At 35.1% G+C, this 17,464-nt stretch overlaps 1 protein-coding gene across 1 annotated transcript; it reads left to right on the top strand.

Annotated features, from left to right (window-relative positions):
• The first annotated feature begins 2,205 nt into the window (after positions 1–2,205).
• LOC129800446 (palmitoyltransferase ZDHHC3) lies at positions 2,206–9,640 on the top strand. The gene is made up of 6 exons (XM_055844811.1): positions 2,206–2,684; positions 2,749–2,890; positions 2,958–3,002; positions 3,079–3,113; positions 8,690–8,902; positions 8,985–9,640. The coding sequence occupies exons 1-6, from the start codon at positions 2,403–2,405 to the stop codon at positions 9,141–9,143; spliced, it is 876 nt and encodes a 291-aa protein (XP_055700786.1). The 5' UTR covers positions 2,206–2,402; the 3' UTR covers positions 9,144–9,640.
• Positions 9,641–17,464: the final 7,824 nt, after the last annotated feature.

Here is a 17,464-nt window from a genome sequence, read left to right as displayed (position 1 = left end):
AACAAAACATTTTCACACAAAAAATAATTTATTTTCAATATTTCTTGTCAAGACAAATAAAAAAGTGCATTTATAGTGAAATTAGAATCATTGACTATTCATTTTTCAACCAACATGAATTTGTAAATCATTTTAATCAGTCATAATTCCTCATTCTGTTAGACAGATTCTCGTGTAAAATTTTAAGAAAATGATGAATTGAGGATTTCTGGCTAAAACTCTGATACAGAGATTCAATAAATGAAGTAAATAACAACAATTTTGTTAGAAACTCGATGAGCAAATTGGTTCTATTGACTAAATGTGGAGCTCAGAGCGAAAATGGCTAATATCCTATGCTTTAGCCACAGGATATTAGCCATTTTTGCTCTGAGCTCCATAAATGAACCAACATAATGCATTTCGCTAAAAATCATTGCTAAAATGCAGCGAATATTTTCAAAAATACATTTTATTTAGGGGTTCAGATATGCGGGATAACCTTCCGATTCAAGATACACTGACGATCGCTGGTACATTTCCCTTATGCCGAAATTTAGTACACTTACCCTATATTTCGGATATAAACAAAATCCGGGAACGGTTTCAGTCGTTTTAGTGAATAAAATTATTTAGATTACCATACTTAACTTACTTAGTAATATACATGATAATTTAGCAGAATTAATTCTTCTTGAGTGTATAATGTCAAGGAAGTAGAAAGTATCGGATGTATTATTTTCTGAAGTATATTTTGGAAGTGTCTAAAAATGATGTACAGGCTGTACAACCTTTAAATCAAATATTTCCCCGAGTATTTCCCCCTTGACGAAATTTAACTTTAAATATTTAAATATTTCTAGTGATTCAAGCACTTTCTTGAGGTAAAAGTCATTATTTCATATTTTTAGATTTCTTGAGAAACTAGTAACACGAAAGTATTCTTATTTTTTATGAGATTATAATAAGAAAAATGCCTTTCGATAAAATTATAATGTTTGAACAAAGCAGAGTACGATATCTCAGGGAAACAAACTTAACTCTTTCCGGACCACAACATATCCAGCGAACGAATTTCAGTAAAACTCACTTTATTGTAAGTCTTACTGGTCAAATATGATACTTTTATAGAGAAAGAATTTTCTCCGCCTCTGGGAAATTGGAAAACTCATGGGAACTCTCGTCCCCAAAAGAACGCAAAGGATACAAACTTCAATTTTCCCAAAGCCAATAATATCAATTTTGTGAATAATTTTTGCGTGTCAAACGACTCCTTTACAATGTTGATCACTAAAACAAGAAGAATTATTGACCAGTATCTTGTGTGGTGTCCAGGAAGTGCTGAAAAGGACACCCAGCTCCTGCTTGCCAACAGATTCCTCAAAATATTTCACAGAATAGCACTTTAACACACATTTCTCTCAACAGGATGTTATTGCAGACACATTAAGCTTTCTCAAGAGCCAAAAAAACACTTCCTGGACAATCAGAATTCACTAAAATCTGGAAGAATAGGAAAAACTTCCCCGAAAGCAATCTCTTTCGCCGCCAAATGTCAAAATTATCGGCCATATTGACAAAAATTTCGCTCCCGCTTGAATTTTCTTACAAGGTTGGTGTCAAAAAGCAAATGGCGGGCACTGGCGGGATAACCTTACATTTGACCTCAAGATTTTTGGGGACGAGAGTACCCATCAACTTTGAACAAGTTTTTTGAAAATTTATGAAAAAATTGTTTTACGAATTTATGTAATCTGTAATTGATAGTTATCATACTTATTGGCCCCGAGAGGTTTTTCCTTATTCGGGTCTAGAAATATGAAAAATGTCACAATATGTGCAAGGAAGCAGAAAATCGAAAATTCACGATTTTTGACCAAGAATAACTTACCTCAGGAGTTAATTAGGATCCTGTAAAAAATATCCTAGATTTGGACATCCTTATAGTTTGTAATTATCCAGAAGAATCGGATTTTTATCGATTCTAGATAGTCTAAAAAAATTGTTGTTTCCATGGGTACCCAGTGTCCCAAAGGAGACGAAAGAGTTAAAAATCTGTAAAAATAGATTTTGATTTTTAAAAAAAAGAATATTAATGAACTTCTAATCAAAATAATTCGGGAAAATGCTGGAAAATGATTTTTCAAAAAAGTCAAAAAAGAATAACCATGCAGATTTTTGGCGGGAAAAAATCATACGTAATTTCCCCTCTTTCGTTGAGTTTGACGCAAATCAGGTGAGCTGTCAAAGCAAAGTCCGCTTCGGGATACCTGGTCCAGGAAAAGTCTCGAAACCGCCTCACTGCCCAGGCAAATCTTTGGCTTTTGGGCTAAAAAAGACTCTCCTGGAATCCTTCGAGTGTTTAGGAATGCAAAATAGCCTGTGCATAATGTTGTTTGTGAGATTTGAGCTAATTTAGAGCGATGGAGTACAATTACGACACATTCCGGAGACGTGCGTGGGATCCTCCTGACCACAATCACAATAGATGCTGCAATGGTCGCTTCTGGTTTGTGCGAGATGTCTGCGGGATTATCTGTGCCATCCTCACGTGGCTCCTGATCTTTTTTGCTGAGTTCGTTGTGATGAAAGTTATTTTAATTCCTAGTCCGTATCCCGTCTACAGTACCATCAACATGATAATCTTCAATGCTCTGGCATTCCTGGCCATCTCGTCGCACCTTAGGACAATGTTTACCGATCCTGTGAGTATTTCAAGCCTGATTTTTGCTAGAGCAATTTTATAAACAATTTATTTCTGATTTTTAGGGATCAGTTCCCAAGGGAAATGCCTCCGAGAAAGCCATCCAGCAGATGGGTCTCCGGGAGGGAGAAGTATTCTTCAAGTGCGCCAAATGCTGCAGCATTAAGCCCGATAGGGCTCATCATTGTTCCGTCTGCAGGGTTTGTGGTGAGTCTTCTTCATTCTTCCGGACAAATTTTTACCCGGAATTGACTCAAAATTCTTCCACTTTCAGTCCGCAAAATGGATCATCACTGTCCCTGGGTGAATTCCTGCATAGGTAAGGGCATCTCTAGGGCTTCCCTAACGCATTTCCATTTATTGATTTTTTTCTTCATCCTCGTTTTTTTTTTCAGGAGAAAACAATCAGAAATTTTTCGTGCTTTTTACGGTAAGTGCACAAGAATGTTTTTCATAAATTTATTTAGGGCATATGGGGACTTTTCTTTTATCAGAAAACTGCGATAACGCGCAGTTGTTTAGATTTGATAAGGAAATAGTTCGATGGGAGATTGACGATTTGTTAGATACTCCAGAAAGATATTTGATATCGCTGTTTATTCATTCTCATTCTCTTAACCAAAAAATCAATTCGAGATTTTTAGGTTATGTTTCGCCTAACCTCAAAAATGGTTTTTATTTTTTATAGTTGTATGATTTTTGAAGAAGTTTTTCAGTTTTTCTTTTAATAATCCTTAAGAGTTATGAAAAAGTAATTTTATTTTGAAAATTAGGTAAATTAATTAAATTTTGACTGATCTAACCTAAAAGAGATTGTAAAGAATCTCAGCTGAACAAGAATTCCTGGAAATCATTCCTTTTGAACATGCTTTTAGTCGTTTAAGCCCAAGATTTTTTGTGTTTTCGCACAGAGAGATAATCTTTCGTATCAATTATAAGGTTATGTGAAGTGTAACCTCAAAAAAGAGACAATTAAAAAAAATGACCGGGCTAAATTAATGGATTACATGGGTCAAGCATACTGGAAAATACCAATGCAATAATCCTACTAAAATTTCATGTCCTCCGATCTGGCTCAAACTTTGCTAAAATAATGTTTCCCCACTTCCTGATCACGAATATTATGGGTGGCTAAAAACCGGTCCCGTCCGTCCGTCCGCTCTTTGGAGCTTAATATCTCTTAAACTGAGAGAGATATCGAATTGTGATTTTCGCCATTTTGAATACCCCACCCCTTTTTTTGTTTTCTCAACAGCTCCATCCTTATGACATCGACCGGGGTCAAATTTTAGTATGTTATATCTGGCCCTTACAGCTTTCGATCGGTACCAAACTTAAGGTCCCCTGACCTCCAAAATAAAATTCTTAGAATGGCCATAACTCCGGTTCTAATTGTTAGAATTTAAAAAGTGGGGGCAGTTTCTAAAGCTCTCGTGAAATGTCACTTCCCTTTCTAACATCGCAAGTTCATAAAACTACCGCTAGGGGCGCTATTATTAAAAAGAAGATTTTTCAATTTTCTAAGTTAAATAATTCAAAAATTTTATTGTGCATCGGGCTGAAATTTTAGTATGTTGTAGACGCAGATTATACCTATCAAACAAAATAAAACTTAAGTCGATCCATAACCCCTGACCCGAGTTATAAGGGGTCAAATTTCGAAAATAGACCGACCTATATATCGGGTTCTAATTAAAATTTCGACCTAAATTTTGGGTTTTTGGTTTCGTCTCGATGAGCACTTTCAGATAGAAATTCAAAAAGTCAGTGGTTATGAATTACTTGTTTAAAAATAATCTGTGTTAAGAAAAGCGTCCTGTGATACTTCCCAGAGAATATCCATTTCAGATACCTGAATGTAAAGACTGAGAATTAATTTATCCGGCAAAAGAGGATCCGTTTTCTTGATATCACTTCTTTATTCACAAGATAATAACATAATCTTTCTTTTACACAAATTTTTTTACACAACAAAAGAGCAAAGGGACAGATAATCCTAACCGGCTTATGTAGGTGAGATTCTTAACGTGAGCTAACTCGGAGTGCATGCAAATTCGATTTAGAGCTGAAGTTGGGAGACGCCATTCAGTTATCTTGAATAAAATTCGTGAAATTATACAAATTTTGTATTTAAACCAAAATATCAAGGATTTGGATGAACTGACAGAAAAGTGATATATGGGTGAAATGTAGACCAGAATGTTCTCTATAATTTTCCCATAGAACATGATCTCATCGATTACTCAGAAGCCAAGATAAGCGAGGTTTTTTGTTTCTTAACTCATTTTTTCATCTAGAGTTCCCCAAGTAGTCATTTGTTGAGCTTCAACTATTTCAAAGAATTGTTGTATTTTGCGGGACTTTCCATTTAAAACCCTATTTTAAGTGTCTTGGTGGAGTAGAGGCAGTCAAATTGGCATCTGAGTGATTTCAAAGCGTTATTATGGGAAAAATCAATTTTTTCACACTTAAACAGCAAAATCGGAGTGATAGCGTAGTCTGAGTGGAAAATGATGTATGGACGAAATGTAGAGACAAATGTGATCTACAATTATGTCGAAGTAATCATCAAAATCGGTACAGCGACAGTCGAGATAATTTAGGTTATGTGATATTGAAATTGGTTTTTCGACTGTGGCGCCCCTGGTGTTGGTCCCACGAAGTTTAAATATTCTAGAAAGTTGTAGCATTTGGTGAGATCTTTCGTTTAAGCCCTCATTCATCAAAATCGGTCACATAGAACCGGAGATATGATTTTTTGAATTTTGTGAACTTTGACCCCTCATATCTCCGGTTCTGTTTTAACCACAGCGCACATACGCACCATTTTGGAAACGTCCTAGACTGGACTATAACATACTAAAATTTCATTAACTTGCACAATGCCGTTTTTGAGAAAAATGTCTTTGAATTTCGATTAATTTTGACGCTATCACAGCGCCACCTGTGGTGACTTTTTGAACTTCCATCTGAAAGTGCTCACCGAGACGAAACCAAAAAGGTAAAATTTATGTCGCTATGTTAATTAGAACCGGAGATAGAGGCCGGTCAATGTTCGAACTTTGACCCCTTATAGCTCGGGTCAGGGGTTATGGATCGACTTAAGGTTTTTTTTGTTTGATAGGTATAATCAACGGCTACAACATACTACAATTTCAGCCCGATTGCATAAGGAATTTTTGAGTTATTTAACTTTTAAGATTTAAAAATTTTCTTTTTAAAAAAAGCGCCCCTAGCGGTGGTTTTATGAACTTGCGATGTTAGAAGGGGAAGTGGCATTTCACGAGAGCTTTCCAAAAAGTCCTCACTTTTTAAATTCTGACAATTAGAACCGGAGTTATGGCCATTTTAAGAAATTTTTTTTGGACCCTTATAGCTCGGGTCAGGGGGGTCGGGGGACCTTAAGTTTGGTATTGATGGAAAGCTCTAAGGCCCAGCTATAACATACTAAAATTTGAGTCCGCTGAATGCCATAGGGGCGGAGCTATTGAGAAAACAAAAAAAGGGGGGTCTTCAAAATGGCGGAAGGAGGGGTGGGGGGTGGGGGGTCAATGCACCAAGTTGCAATTTTCACCCGATATATAACCTTTGCCGAAAACCGCAAGTCGATATCTTTTTTAGTTTAGGAGCTATTAAGCTCCAAAGAGCGGCCGGCCGGCCGGCCGGCCAGCCGGCCGGCCGGGAACGTAAAATAGCCACATATATATTCGTGATCAGGAAGTGCTGAAACACATTTTGGCCAAGTTTGAGGTCGATCGGACGACATGAAATTTTGTTAGGATTATAGTAGGTGAGATTGTTAAGAATCTCACCTAATAATAACTAAATTCAAAAGATAATTATAGATTTTTTTAACTTTAAACTCCAAATGATTCGCACGAGGTCTTGACCAAGAATGAATAATTAATGACTTGACAAACTTGGCATAATATCATCTCTTTAGCACTCAAAAATGTTCTAAAAAATTACTTAGGAGAATTTCCGCCAGAGCGTATGGTGTTCTTCACCATAGTCACCACAGGTGACGCTGCGATAGCGTCAAAATTCAAACTCATTTTCCTCAAAATCGCCATTATTGTGCAAGATAATCAAATTTCAGAGTGTTGTAGTCTAGGCTATGAAGTTTATAAAAAGTGGCGTGGATTCGCTGTGGTTACAATAAAACCGGAAATCTGAGGGTTCAAACTAACTTATTCAACCGATTTGATTAAAGATGGATTTTTTGGAAAGGTCTTGAAATCAGTACTATAAAAATGCGCAATTCTTTATGAATTTTCGATTTTGAAATATTTTCGTGATTTATGAATCAATTTTATCGTCAGTAAACCAGTAAGCACAAAAGTCGCTATAGTCCATATTTGGTTTCAAATTTGACACTTGGGTCGCACTATATGTACTAAAAAACATAACCTAACTTAAAATCAGTGTTTTGAAATCAACGGTCAATAAATTGTGGACTATAGAGCGATGGCCTATAGCGAGACTCTACTGTATCTCGTGAGTTTGAGTATTTCGCAAAGCTGGGACGCTTTGCCATTTTATCTATATTCTCTTAGTCCTAATAGATTTGACCCATAGATCTTGAGAGAATTTGAGGCACAGGATTAATTATTAAATTATAATATTATAACGGATCAAATTCATTAAGAACGTGTTGAAAAAGGTGAATTTTTTGAAGTTTGAGTTGTCAGAAGGTAGCGTACTTTACCCTATTGTCCTTCTTATATTAATACGTATGCGTAGCCCTCCCGAAGTACAGGACTTAAGTGTAAAAGTTAAACCTAAGTAAATATATTGGAATTTTCGCCCTAAAACATGTAATTTGGGGCTATGAGGGACAGAAGTGTCTATTGTAGAGATAAGGCGGAGATCTGTCGCGAATAATTCCCTATCCTTTGGAAGTTTAAGAGAAACATTCATCACAGTATTTTTCTTGTTTTTATTATAATTTTTTGAAGTTTATTTTGAAGATTATTTAAGATGTCCCTTTAATTCTTAGAAATTCTATTTCTTTTTTTTACTTTTAAATATTTTTTCTAGTTTAGTTTTTTAATTAATTAATTAATTGTTTATTATATTCTTTTTTCAAGTTCATTGTGAAGATTTTTTAATACTATCTTTCAATATTGGGATATTTTTAAATGAATTTTATTTATTTTTTTACTTTTGAACACTTTGTACTTGAATTTTTGCAAAGAACAATATTTTTTGTTTATATTATAAATATAGGTATATTTTGAAAAATTTTCAAAATTGTCCTTTAATACTTAGAAGTCTTATTTTTTTTCATTTTTTAATATTTTTCATTTTGTAAATTTTTTAAACTATTTTTTGTATTTTTTTCAATTTTATTAATGATCGATAATCGATATTATGAAATTTTTATAATTTCCTAATACTTTTCACTTGAAAATTTTTTACAAATCATATTTTTTTAGTTTTTTTTGAAGTTTTTTTTTTTATTATTTTGAATATTTGGCAATTTGTAATTTTTTGCAAACTAAATTATTATTATTATTTTTTTAAATTTTTGTTGTCCAAAAGTTTTTTTTTTAAGTTAATTGTGTATAATTTTGGGATTTTTTAATACTAAAATTTTTTTAAAATGTTTTTTCTTTCAAGTTCAAATTTCTGATAGGGGAAATTACTCTCCCTTCGAACATTCATGCCTTCGAATAACGTGAATTTTCTTTTACTTTTCTTAAGAGACTTACACATTTCTATTAAATATTAGTTAGATCATTATCAATTATTAATAATTATGTGATAATTAAGTAAAATATCTTAGGAAAAATCAAAGAAAATTCACATTATTCGAAGGCATGAACGTTCTAAGGGAGAGTACTTTCCCCTACTTTGCGCATTTTTGCAAAGTGACTTTTTTAAAGTTTTTTATTTTATTATTTTTTTTTTTTTTGGGAGAAATTTTAAGACCTATGAGGTCCAGTCCGGAAGATTTTTGATTCCTCGGCCTTAAAGATCATATTTTTGAATTTAACATTGCAGCTCTATATTGCTGTAATATCGGCTCATGCGATCTTCCTGACTGTCAATCAGTTTGCCCATTGCATCCGGACAGAGTGGCGCAATTGCTCCACTTACTCCCCACCAGCCACTGTGATTTTCCTCCTCTTCCTTACCTTCGAGGCGCTCCTCTTTGCTGTCTTCACTATGATCATGCTGGGCACACAGCTCAATGCCATTTGGAATGACGAAACGGTAAGAAAATAATGTACCCAGGGAATCCCCAAAAAACCTCCCTCTCGAAAAACTGACCATTTGCCGGGGGGTAATTTTGCAGGGAATTGAGCAATTGAAGAAGGAGGAAGCGCGTTGGGTGAAGAAATCTCGCTGGAAAAATATCCAAACAGTCTTTGGACGTTTTTCCATTGCTTGGTTTTCACCCTTCACACGTCCCTTGGTCAAGACGAAGCACGAGAACTACTACTATTCCGTGTAGATGATGCGCACCCCGAAGGGATCATCTTGGACCACATTCTCTCAATTTTTGTACGTGAAACACCTCCAAAGTGAGTATTTCGATAATACAATTTGCAAAGAGATTCATTTTTTCAAAGATTTTGTTGGAGAAAACAAGGGATTTGGCTCTTTTTAAAAGATGCAATGCATTGGTTGAACAAAAAAAAACACCTCAACATATTTAATAATTTATAAACTATTTTGTAAGATGGGATTGCAGCAAGTGCAATCACTAAAAAGTTAGGAAAGACAAGTGACGTACTTAAGAATGATAAAAATATTTCCTTTAGAAGGCATTTTTAGAATAATAAAATAAAATTAGGTTTTATACAAGATGGGCAAATGATTGCATTGCAAAATTGATTTATAAAGAAAAAATTATAAATAAATTATTGATAGATTTTGCGAGAAAAAAGAAACAAGTTGTAATTATTTCGAATATCAAAAGAATAAATAAAATATTGTCTTAATTTCGAATATCTTTTTCGTTGAATCGTTTCTAAAATCCGCTTTCTTCGAAGTTGAGAGTTCAGAGGGCCCCAGGAAGCGTATTTATTAATCGATTTGGACAAATTAGGCCTTGTTGGAAAGGTCTTGGAATTTTTCAAAAGCTTAAACCAATTTTAACTGCTTTCAATTCCATAATCATTTTTTATGTGAAATTAATTATACTTCAGGTTATAATTCGGAAAATTTTGAAGTGATCTATGAATCGGTTGTGAACTGGTAACATTGCAAAATGGCTAAACAAGGAAAAAACAAAAAAAAAAACTGCGAAATGCTTCAACTCGTGAATATTCCTTTGTGTGAGACTGTGTCATGCTGTCTACAAACTAGAAGCAATTTTCGTAAAAATTGCCTTTTTAAAAAAAAAATTCTGACGTTTCTGCCTACAAGGATAGGGAAAATTTTCTTTAAAAAGGCATTTTTTAAAGAAATTTCTACTAGTGTGTAGAGGCCATTAAGGGTCCACATACTAAGTGAGATGACTAAGTAAGATGAATTTTTAGTACATGACCGAATTTTAGTACATGATTGCTCTTTTGTGTTTCTGCATGATCGACTTGTGTTTGGGGAATATTCTTTTGTCTTTTTTAATACTTCTATAAGATCATGCCCTGTCCTTGTTCTAAAACTAACCTTCCTGCGGAGTTGGAAAACTTTTCCATTTGAATACTTTTTTAGCACTTCCAAAAGTTGATCTCTTCTTCTAGTTGGTAAATATGTGCAATAATATTCCATGGTTCAAAAAAATGTTCTTCTTGTTCTAAAACTGCTTAACTTTCTCTTCTACTGCTAAATACTTTTAGCTCTAGACATCTAGATTTCATTTAGACTTCATTTAGTGATAAATGATTTTGCCTTTTGACTTTGTTTAGTACATTTTCCCACTGTTCTAAAACTCTTTCTTGCAAAGTAGGAAAATTTTAATCCTGCACTTGATTTCTTTTTTAGTACTGCTTCTAGAAGTTGATTACGTATAAGCACTTTGTAACATATGTGTATGTGTAGGCATAAGCATATTAATCGGGTCTCTCCCGTATGGAATAATTAATAAAGTGCAGTTATGATTGAACCTTCGATCAAGAAGCATTGTCTTTTATTGTCTTCTACTTGACCAGTCGGTCTTCCCTTCGGAATGGTGCATAGTAAATGGCGATCGTGACAGTGTGCAAGGTACAAATTGATTCCAAAAAAAAAAAACTTGTTCCAATATTTTGGTCTGTGTTCAAAAGTTTTGACTGTGTAAAAAAAACATAATTTGAAAAAACAAATGGGTACCCAGTGTGCCAAGTGTGAGTGCCCCACAACAGTCCAGGAGGCTACAGTCTCACAGGGAGGTACTGAGATCCGTTCCAAATTCGAGATTGCACAGAACACCGTGAACCAGATGCAGGAACAGATTAAACATCTAGAAATGATGCTTTACCTATGTATGGCGGTGTACGTAATTTTTGCAATTTATTTTGCGTACAAGAAGTGTAGTGAGCACACAGAGAAAATAGCAAAGCGCCACGCTCTTTCAGCTGCACTTGCTGCATCGCGAGTGAATGTGGACAATTAGCCGCCCTTTGAACAAAAATCCACTAAATGCCATACCGCCGCCGCCAATTTTACCCGCCGTCGCCTACTTCAGCCGCCGCCGTCTACTTCAGCCGCCGCCGTCTACTTTAACCGCCGCCGTCTACATTTCCCGCCACCTCACCAGTATCACTTTTTATGAGCTCAAAGTGCAACATTGGCGCATCAAACACCTCAGCGAATTTTTTCATAGCAGTTATCAACTCATCGCCCATTTTCGTTGGAAATGCAACTCAACATTTTGCGCGCTGTCTAAAGTCCACGGAGCAATGAAATTCGACTATTCTGGACGACTCTACTGATTTCTTCAAAATTTATGCTAACTAAAAAAAAAAAACCTTTGTTTATTACATTATAATTCAATTAATTTGACGTTTTTCTTTGCTAATAATTTCTTTTTTTTAACAAAATAGGTGACTGACATTGCGTTGCTGAGTATCGTCGATCCTCGAAGTGAGTAAACTGTTGCAGTCATCATAATTTTATTCAGAATTATAGAATCTCATTTTTTATTTTACCTTTCCTTATGCCTATTTCGTCTTTAAATGAGCTCAAGCGTATTTTATCAAGTCTTGAGAAAAATAGTTCTGATAGAAAATACGCGTTAGATTATGTGGCCAAAAAAAGTGCTATTGTTGCAGAATTACACGATAGATTTGTAGAAGGTTGTCTTAACTACGGTACGGAAAATCTCGAAAGTCTTTTCGATTTAAAGAAGCAAGAACAATTAATTCGTCGAAAAATTGATAGTATCCTCACTCAAATTCAAGAAAAAATTGATCTTCGCTTTGGTAATAAAAGTTCAGTAAAATATTCACAAGAAAACGCAGATGAAATCGATGATTATTCTGATTTAGAAGATAACTCGGATAAAAAATCGATTGAAAACCCGGAAAACCCAATAGAAACTAGGGTAGAGTAAGCCCTTTTCGCCACCTTAAGGTTTTGTACCCTTGTAATTCTTACAATTTTTGTCGAAATAAAAAGAAATTTTCTGTACAAGTGCTTTGAAGCATTGTCTCTCTAATGAACCAGGAGACTTTCCGGGAATTTTTGGGCATCTAGTTGAAAAAATACATTTCCTGCAACAATGCATGTTTCAGTACTTTTCGCCACTTTGTAAACACTTTTTCGCCACTGTGTAAGCACTTTTTCGCCACTTGTTTTCAATTGATTTTTAAGAAACAGCAGCTTTCGAAAACCCGCAAAAGTACATTGCACAGTACTTTTCTTATTAAACACCTATATTAGACAATTATTAGAGTATTTCGAATTTTTTTTTGCACATTTTTTGTTTGCGACAAAAATCAATTGACAATTATGCCTGTTTCAACGAAATTCCGCGAGGTGCGCCACTTGTAAAAATATGCTTGGAAAAATGAGTGGCGAAAAGTACTTAACAACCGAAAAAAAGTAAGCCCTATTTCACCACATCCGTATTTCTTTATTTTTTTGGAAAACATTATTAAATAATGATATTAGAGCGAAGCTTAGTTAATAACAAAGTGACTTTCAGTGAAAAAATATCGAATACTGTACTGAAAAACATAAAATATTGCAAGACAATTTGTCTGAGCGTTGACAAGTTTATTAAGAACTCCATATTTTTTTGGTGACTGTTCACCTTGTCGACAATTTCTTCAATTAACTTGCAAATAATCTAGTCGGTGGAGCACCAGTTATGGTTTTATGATCCGTTGGACTAGAGGTTACGAAGTAATAGTCATTTCGTAGTTCCATGAGCTCATAATTCCTTGAAAAAGTGATTTTATTTGTAGGTGGCGAAAAAGTGCTTACTGGCGAAAAAGTACTGACTCTACCCTACGATTCACGAAAAACTCAACACAGAATCCAACATAAAAATGGCTCAATTCTCAATAAAGGAAGCCTCTTCGGTTGTATCAGATTTTTCTGGCTCTAATGTTCAAGATTTTATTGATGCCGCAGAATATTACAACGGAACTCTTAACGAAGACCAGAAACGTTCTTTTCTCTTATTTTTATTAAAAACAAAAGTAAAGGGAACCGCGAAAAATGTTTTCGTCACGGAACCAACTACTTTCGATAGTTTTAAGAAGATATTGCTCGACCGTTATAAACCGAAAGAAAGCTTGATTTCAATTACAAGCAAATTAAGTCAATCCTTCCAAGGACGTCGAAACGTGGCCGACTTTGCCACACACATTGAAAAGTTGGTAGGAAAACTTAATGCGCTTCAAATCGCAGAGCATCCGAGTAACTCATCTCTTATTACAACCTTAAACGATGGAATTGCTCTATCATCATTCACGAAGGGACTAAATCCGGAGATTCAATCTGTTGTCTTAGCTAGTTGCCCTACATCCTTCGCGAAGGGGACAGAGGTAGCACTACAAGCGGAAATAGTTCAGAGATCCGCAGGTAACGATCAAAATACCTCGAATAACTCTTCAGTTTTTGTATTCCGCAGAGGACGTGGTAATCGTGGTAATCGTGGTAATCGCGGTAATCGTGGTAATCGTGAAAATCGGGGAAATAGACACGATAATCGTGAACAGCAAGAAAATCGGACTGAAAACCAGCAATATGGAAATCGAGGTAATCGTGGAAATCGTGGTAGAAACAGTAGGGGAAATTATCGATCAAATAATAATTTTGGACAACACAACCAACGCGAAACAAGGGCTAGGGGACGCAGCGTCCTAGTAGTCAATGAAGATCAATCTCCAACCGATTCGGAAAACCAGTCTGGCTCCCAGCCGAGACTGGGAGACATGTAAAGTTCGATGAAGTAAGATCGAGAATGGTTTTTAATATCAACGCTAATTTTACCGATTATATTCTGGCAGGTATAGATAATTCAAGAAAATTCTCCTCGTTTTTGGTAGATACTCAAGCCGAAATTTCTCTAGTGAAGAAATCATGTATCGATTTCCGAAATATAGATACAAGTCAAATATCAAATCTTAGAGGTATTACAGATGGTATTACAAAAACATTAGGGATAGTTAAAGTAAAATTAACATTCGAAAAATTTTCTATTTATGAAGAGCTTCATGTTGTCCAAGACGATTTTCCAATTCCTTCTTCAGGTATAATTGGGAAAGACATTATTAAGAAATACCAATCAGTTATTGATGTTGGAGAAATGAAACTTAAGTTATTTATAGATGGAATTTCTCGTACAGTGTTAATACATCAGGGACCAGCAACCGACTTGGTTATTTTGCCACCTAGATGCGAAATTACCAGAAATTTTTTAGTCTCTGTTAATGATGCAGAAGACCTAGTTGTTGCTCCTCAGGAAATTTCCAAAGGTGTCTTCGTAGCAAGGCAGATTATTTCTAAAAACTCTAATCAAGTTAGAGTCTTAAATACAAATAACCATCCAGTAACTGTTCGAAAGCACTTGAAATTAGAAACTACTAAATTAAGCGAGTACCATATTTATACTTTCGGAAAAATCGAAGAAGACAGGAAAGAGAAAATTCTTGAAAAACTTGAGAAAAATGTGCCTGATCACGCAAAGAAAAAATTGTTAGAATTAGGGGAGAAATATGCCGATATTTTTGCTTTACCTGATGATAGGTTATCTGTTAACAATTTTTATGAGCAAAAAATTAAGCTACATGATGAAACCCCAGTATATATTAAAAATCGAAGAATACCGTTCTCGCAAAAACTTGAAGTGTCTCGACAGGTGAGAAAACTTATTGACAATGGATCCGTAGAAACTAGTACATCGTGCTATAATTCCCCTATACTCTTAGTCCCGAAAAAATCAATTAACGGAGAAAAGCGTTGGAGATTATGTGTCGATTTCAGGGCTTTAAACAAGAAGATTATACCAGATCGTTATCCTCTTCCCAGGATTAGCGATATATTAGACAGCTTAGGCCGTTCTAAGTTCTTCAGTATAGTAGATCTTTTTTCTGGTTTCCACCAAATTCCCTTACATCCAGAATCACGTGACTTAACTTCGTTTAGTACGGACGAAGGTATGTTTCGTTTCACAGTCCTACCTTTTGGATTAAATATAGCTCCAAGTTCTTTCCAGCGTATGATGAATATCGCCTTTAGCGGACTAGACCCATTTACATGTTTCCTTTACATGGATGATCTAATCGTCTTAGGCAGTTCTAAAAAACATCACTTAAGAAACTTGGAATCAGTTTTCTCTACTTGTAGGAAATATAATCTCAAGCTGAACGCAGATAAATGTCACTTTTTTCGCACGGAAATTACATATTTGGGCCATACTTGTACAGATAAAGGCATCTTGCCGGATATTTCGAAGTATGAAGTCATCAAAAACTATCCTAGGCCAATCGATAAAGACTCAGTGAAACGCTTTGTAGCGTTTACCAACTATTATCGCAAATTTGTGCCCCACTTTGCAGACTTAGCTGCCCCTTTAAACAAAATCACACGAAAACGTGTAGGCTTTGCTTGGGACGAAGAATGCGAAAATTCATTTCAAAAGTTGAAATCTTGTTTGCAATCCCCAAAAATTTTGCAATATCCGGACTTTTCCAAAAGTTTCATTATAACAACTGATGCTGCAAAATATGGTGTGGGTGCAGTTCTTTCGCAAGACTTCAATGGTAATGATTTGCCAATATCCTTTGCATCGAGATCCTTTACAAAAGGAGAGTTAAACAAATCCACGATAGAAAAGGAATTAGCTGGCATTCACTTCGCCATTACACACTTTCGCCCTTATATTTATGGATCTAAGTTTATAGTGAGAACCGACCATAAGCCCTTACAATATCTGTTTTCGATGAAGGATCCGTCAGCTAAGTTGTCTCGGGTCAAATACGAACTTTCTGATTACGATTTTGAGATACAGTACTTAAAGGGTTCGGAAAATAGTTGTGCCGACGCATTATCCAGGATAGATTTTGCAGAAATTAAAAAATTAGGACAATCTAATTCAATTTTACAAATCACCACTAGGGCTATGGCTAGAAAACAAAATAATCAACAGTTTCAACAAAACTCTACCCCCAACTCAAACATATCCGCGGAAAAACTGAAGATAAAGGTAGTTGAAGCAGTTAATAATAACGCGCTGAAGAAGATTCCAAGATTATGTTGCAGAATCCTAAATGCAGCCGCGAACAAGCTCGTATTAAAGGTTTCGAAACCGCTTAACGCGACAATTTCACTTACAAACGATAGATTAACATTAGAGTTAATTTTGTCGAGACTGGAAGAATTAGTCGGTAACGTGAATATTGACAAGTTAAAAATTTCGCAAAGCGATGATTTATTAAAGATGTGCACAATACAAAAATTAAAAGAAACGGGCAATAGAATTTTGAAAAAACTGCAATTGTTTATCGAGAAACGTGTTGATATTATTACTAATGACGATGAAAAACTGAAAATTTTGAAAGAATTTCATAATGATCCAATTTCAGGTGGACATTGTGGAATGAGGAAGACTCAGGCAAAAATCAGTAAACATTTTTTCTGGCATAAAATGACTCAAGATATTCGTAATTATGTACGTCGTTGTCACACTTGCCAAACAGTTAAGCCACGAGTTAAAACACAAATCCCGATGATTTTGATAATAGATACGATAGGTCCTTTACCGATATCCGAATTTGGACATAAATATATTGTTACAGCTATTTGCGATTTGACAAAATATTTAGTGTGTGTAGCCGTTCCAGATAAAGAAGCACGAACAGTAGCGGACGCGCTCGTTAAAAACGTGTTCTTTATTCATGGTCCTCCTCGAGAAATTCGTACAGATTGTGGGTCTGAGTACAGGAATGAGATATTCACAGAACTTACCAAATTTTTGGGATTTAATCATAAGTTCTCAACCCCTTACCATCACGAAACACTCGGATCGATAGAAAGAAATCATAGAACTTTCAACGAGTATATACGTGCGTATGTAGGCAGTAGTTCACATGAGTGGAACAATCTGCTACCGTATTTTGCATACTGTTACAATTGTACTCCAGTTGAAAATCTAGATTTCTTTTCACCCTTTGAACTCGTTTACGGAAGATCCCCAAATGTCCTCCAATTTTTAACAAAGAAACAAATTATAGAACCTATATACAATTTTGATGATTATGTAAGCGAGTTGAAAGTCAGGTTGCAGCATGCTCACAACGAGGCATCGAGGATGCTCGGTAAGTCAAAAATATTTAACAAATCTCAAAAAGATAAAAATGTAAAAAACATTCATTTGTGTCCAGGTAATTTTGTCTTAAT

The sequence above is a fragment of the Phlebotomus papatasi genome, chromosome 2 (assembly GCF_024763615.1).
Source record: "Phlebotomus papatasi isolate M1 chromosome 2, Ppap_2.1, whole genome shotgun sequence".
Classification (NCBI taxonomy): domain Eukaryota; kingdom Metazoa; phylum Arthropoda; class Insecta; order Diptera; family Psychodidae; genus Phlebotomus; species Phlebotomus papatasi.
The sequence above is the reverse complement of the archived record's forward strand: the minus strand, read 5'-3'. Positions and strand labels throughout refer to the sequence as shown.

Coding starts and splice junctions, on each gene's coding strand:
- LOC129800446 (XM_055844811.1), top strand. CDS start 2,403: ATGGAGTACAATTACGACACATTCCGGAGACGTGCGTGGGATCCTCCT. Junction 3,003..3,078: donor CTGGGTGAATTCCTGCATAG/GTAAGGGCATCT, acceptor TTTTTTTTTCAG/GAGAAAACAATCAGAAATTT. Junction 8,903..8,984: donor CCATTTGGAATGACGAAACG/GTAAGAAAATAA, acceptor GTAATTTTGCAG/GGAATTGAGCAATTGAAGAA.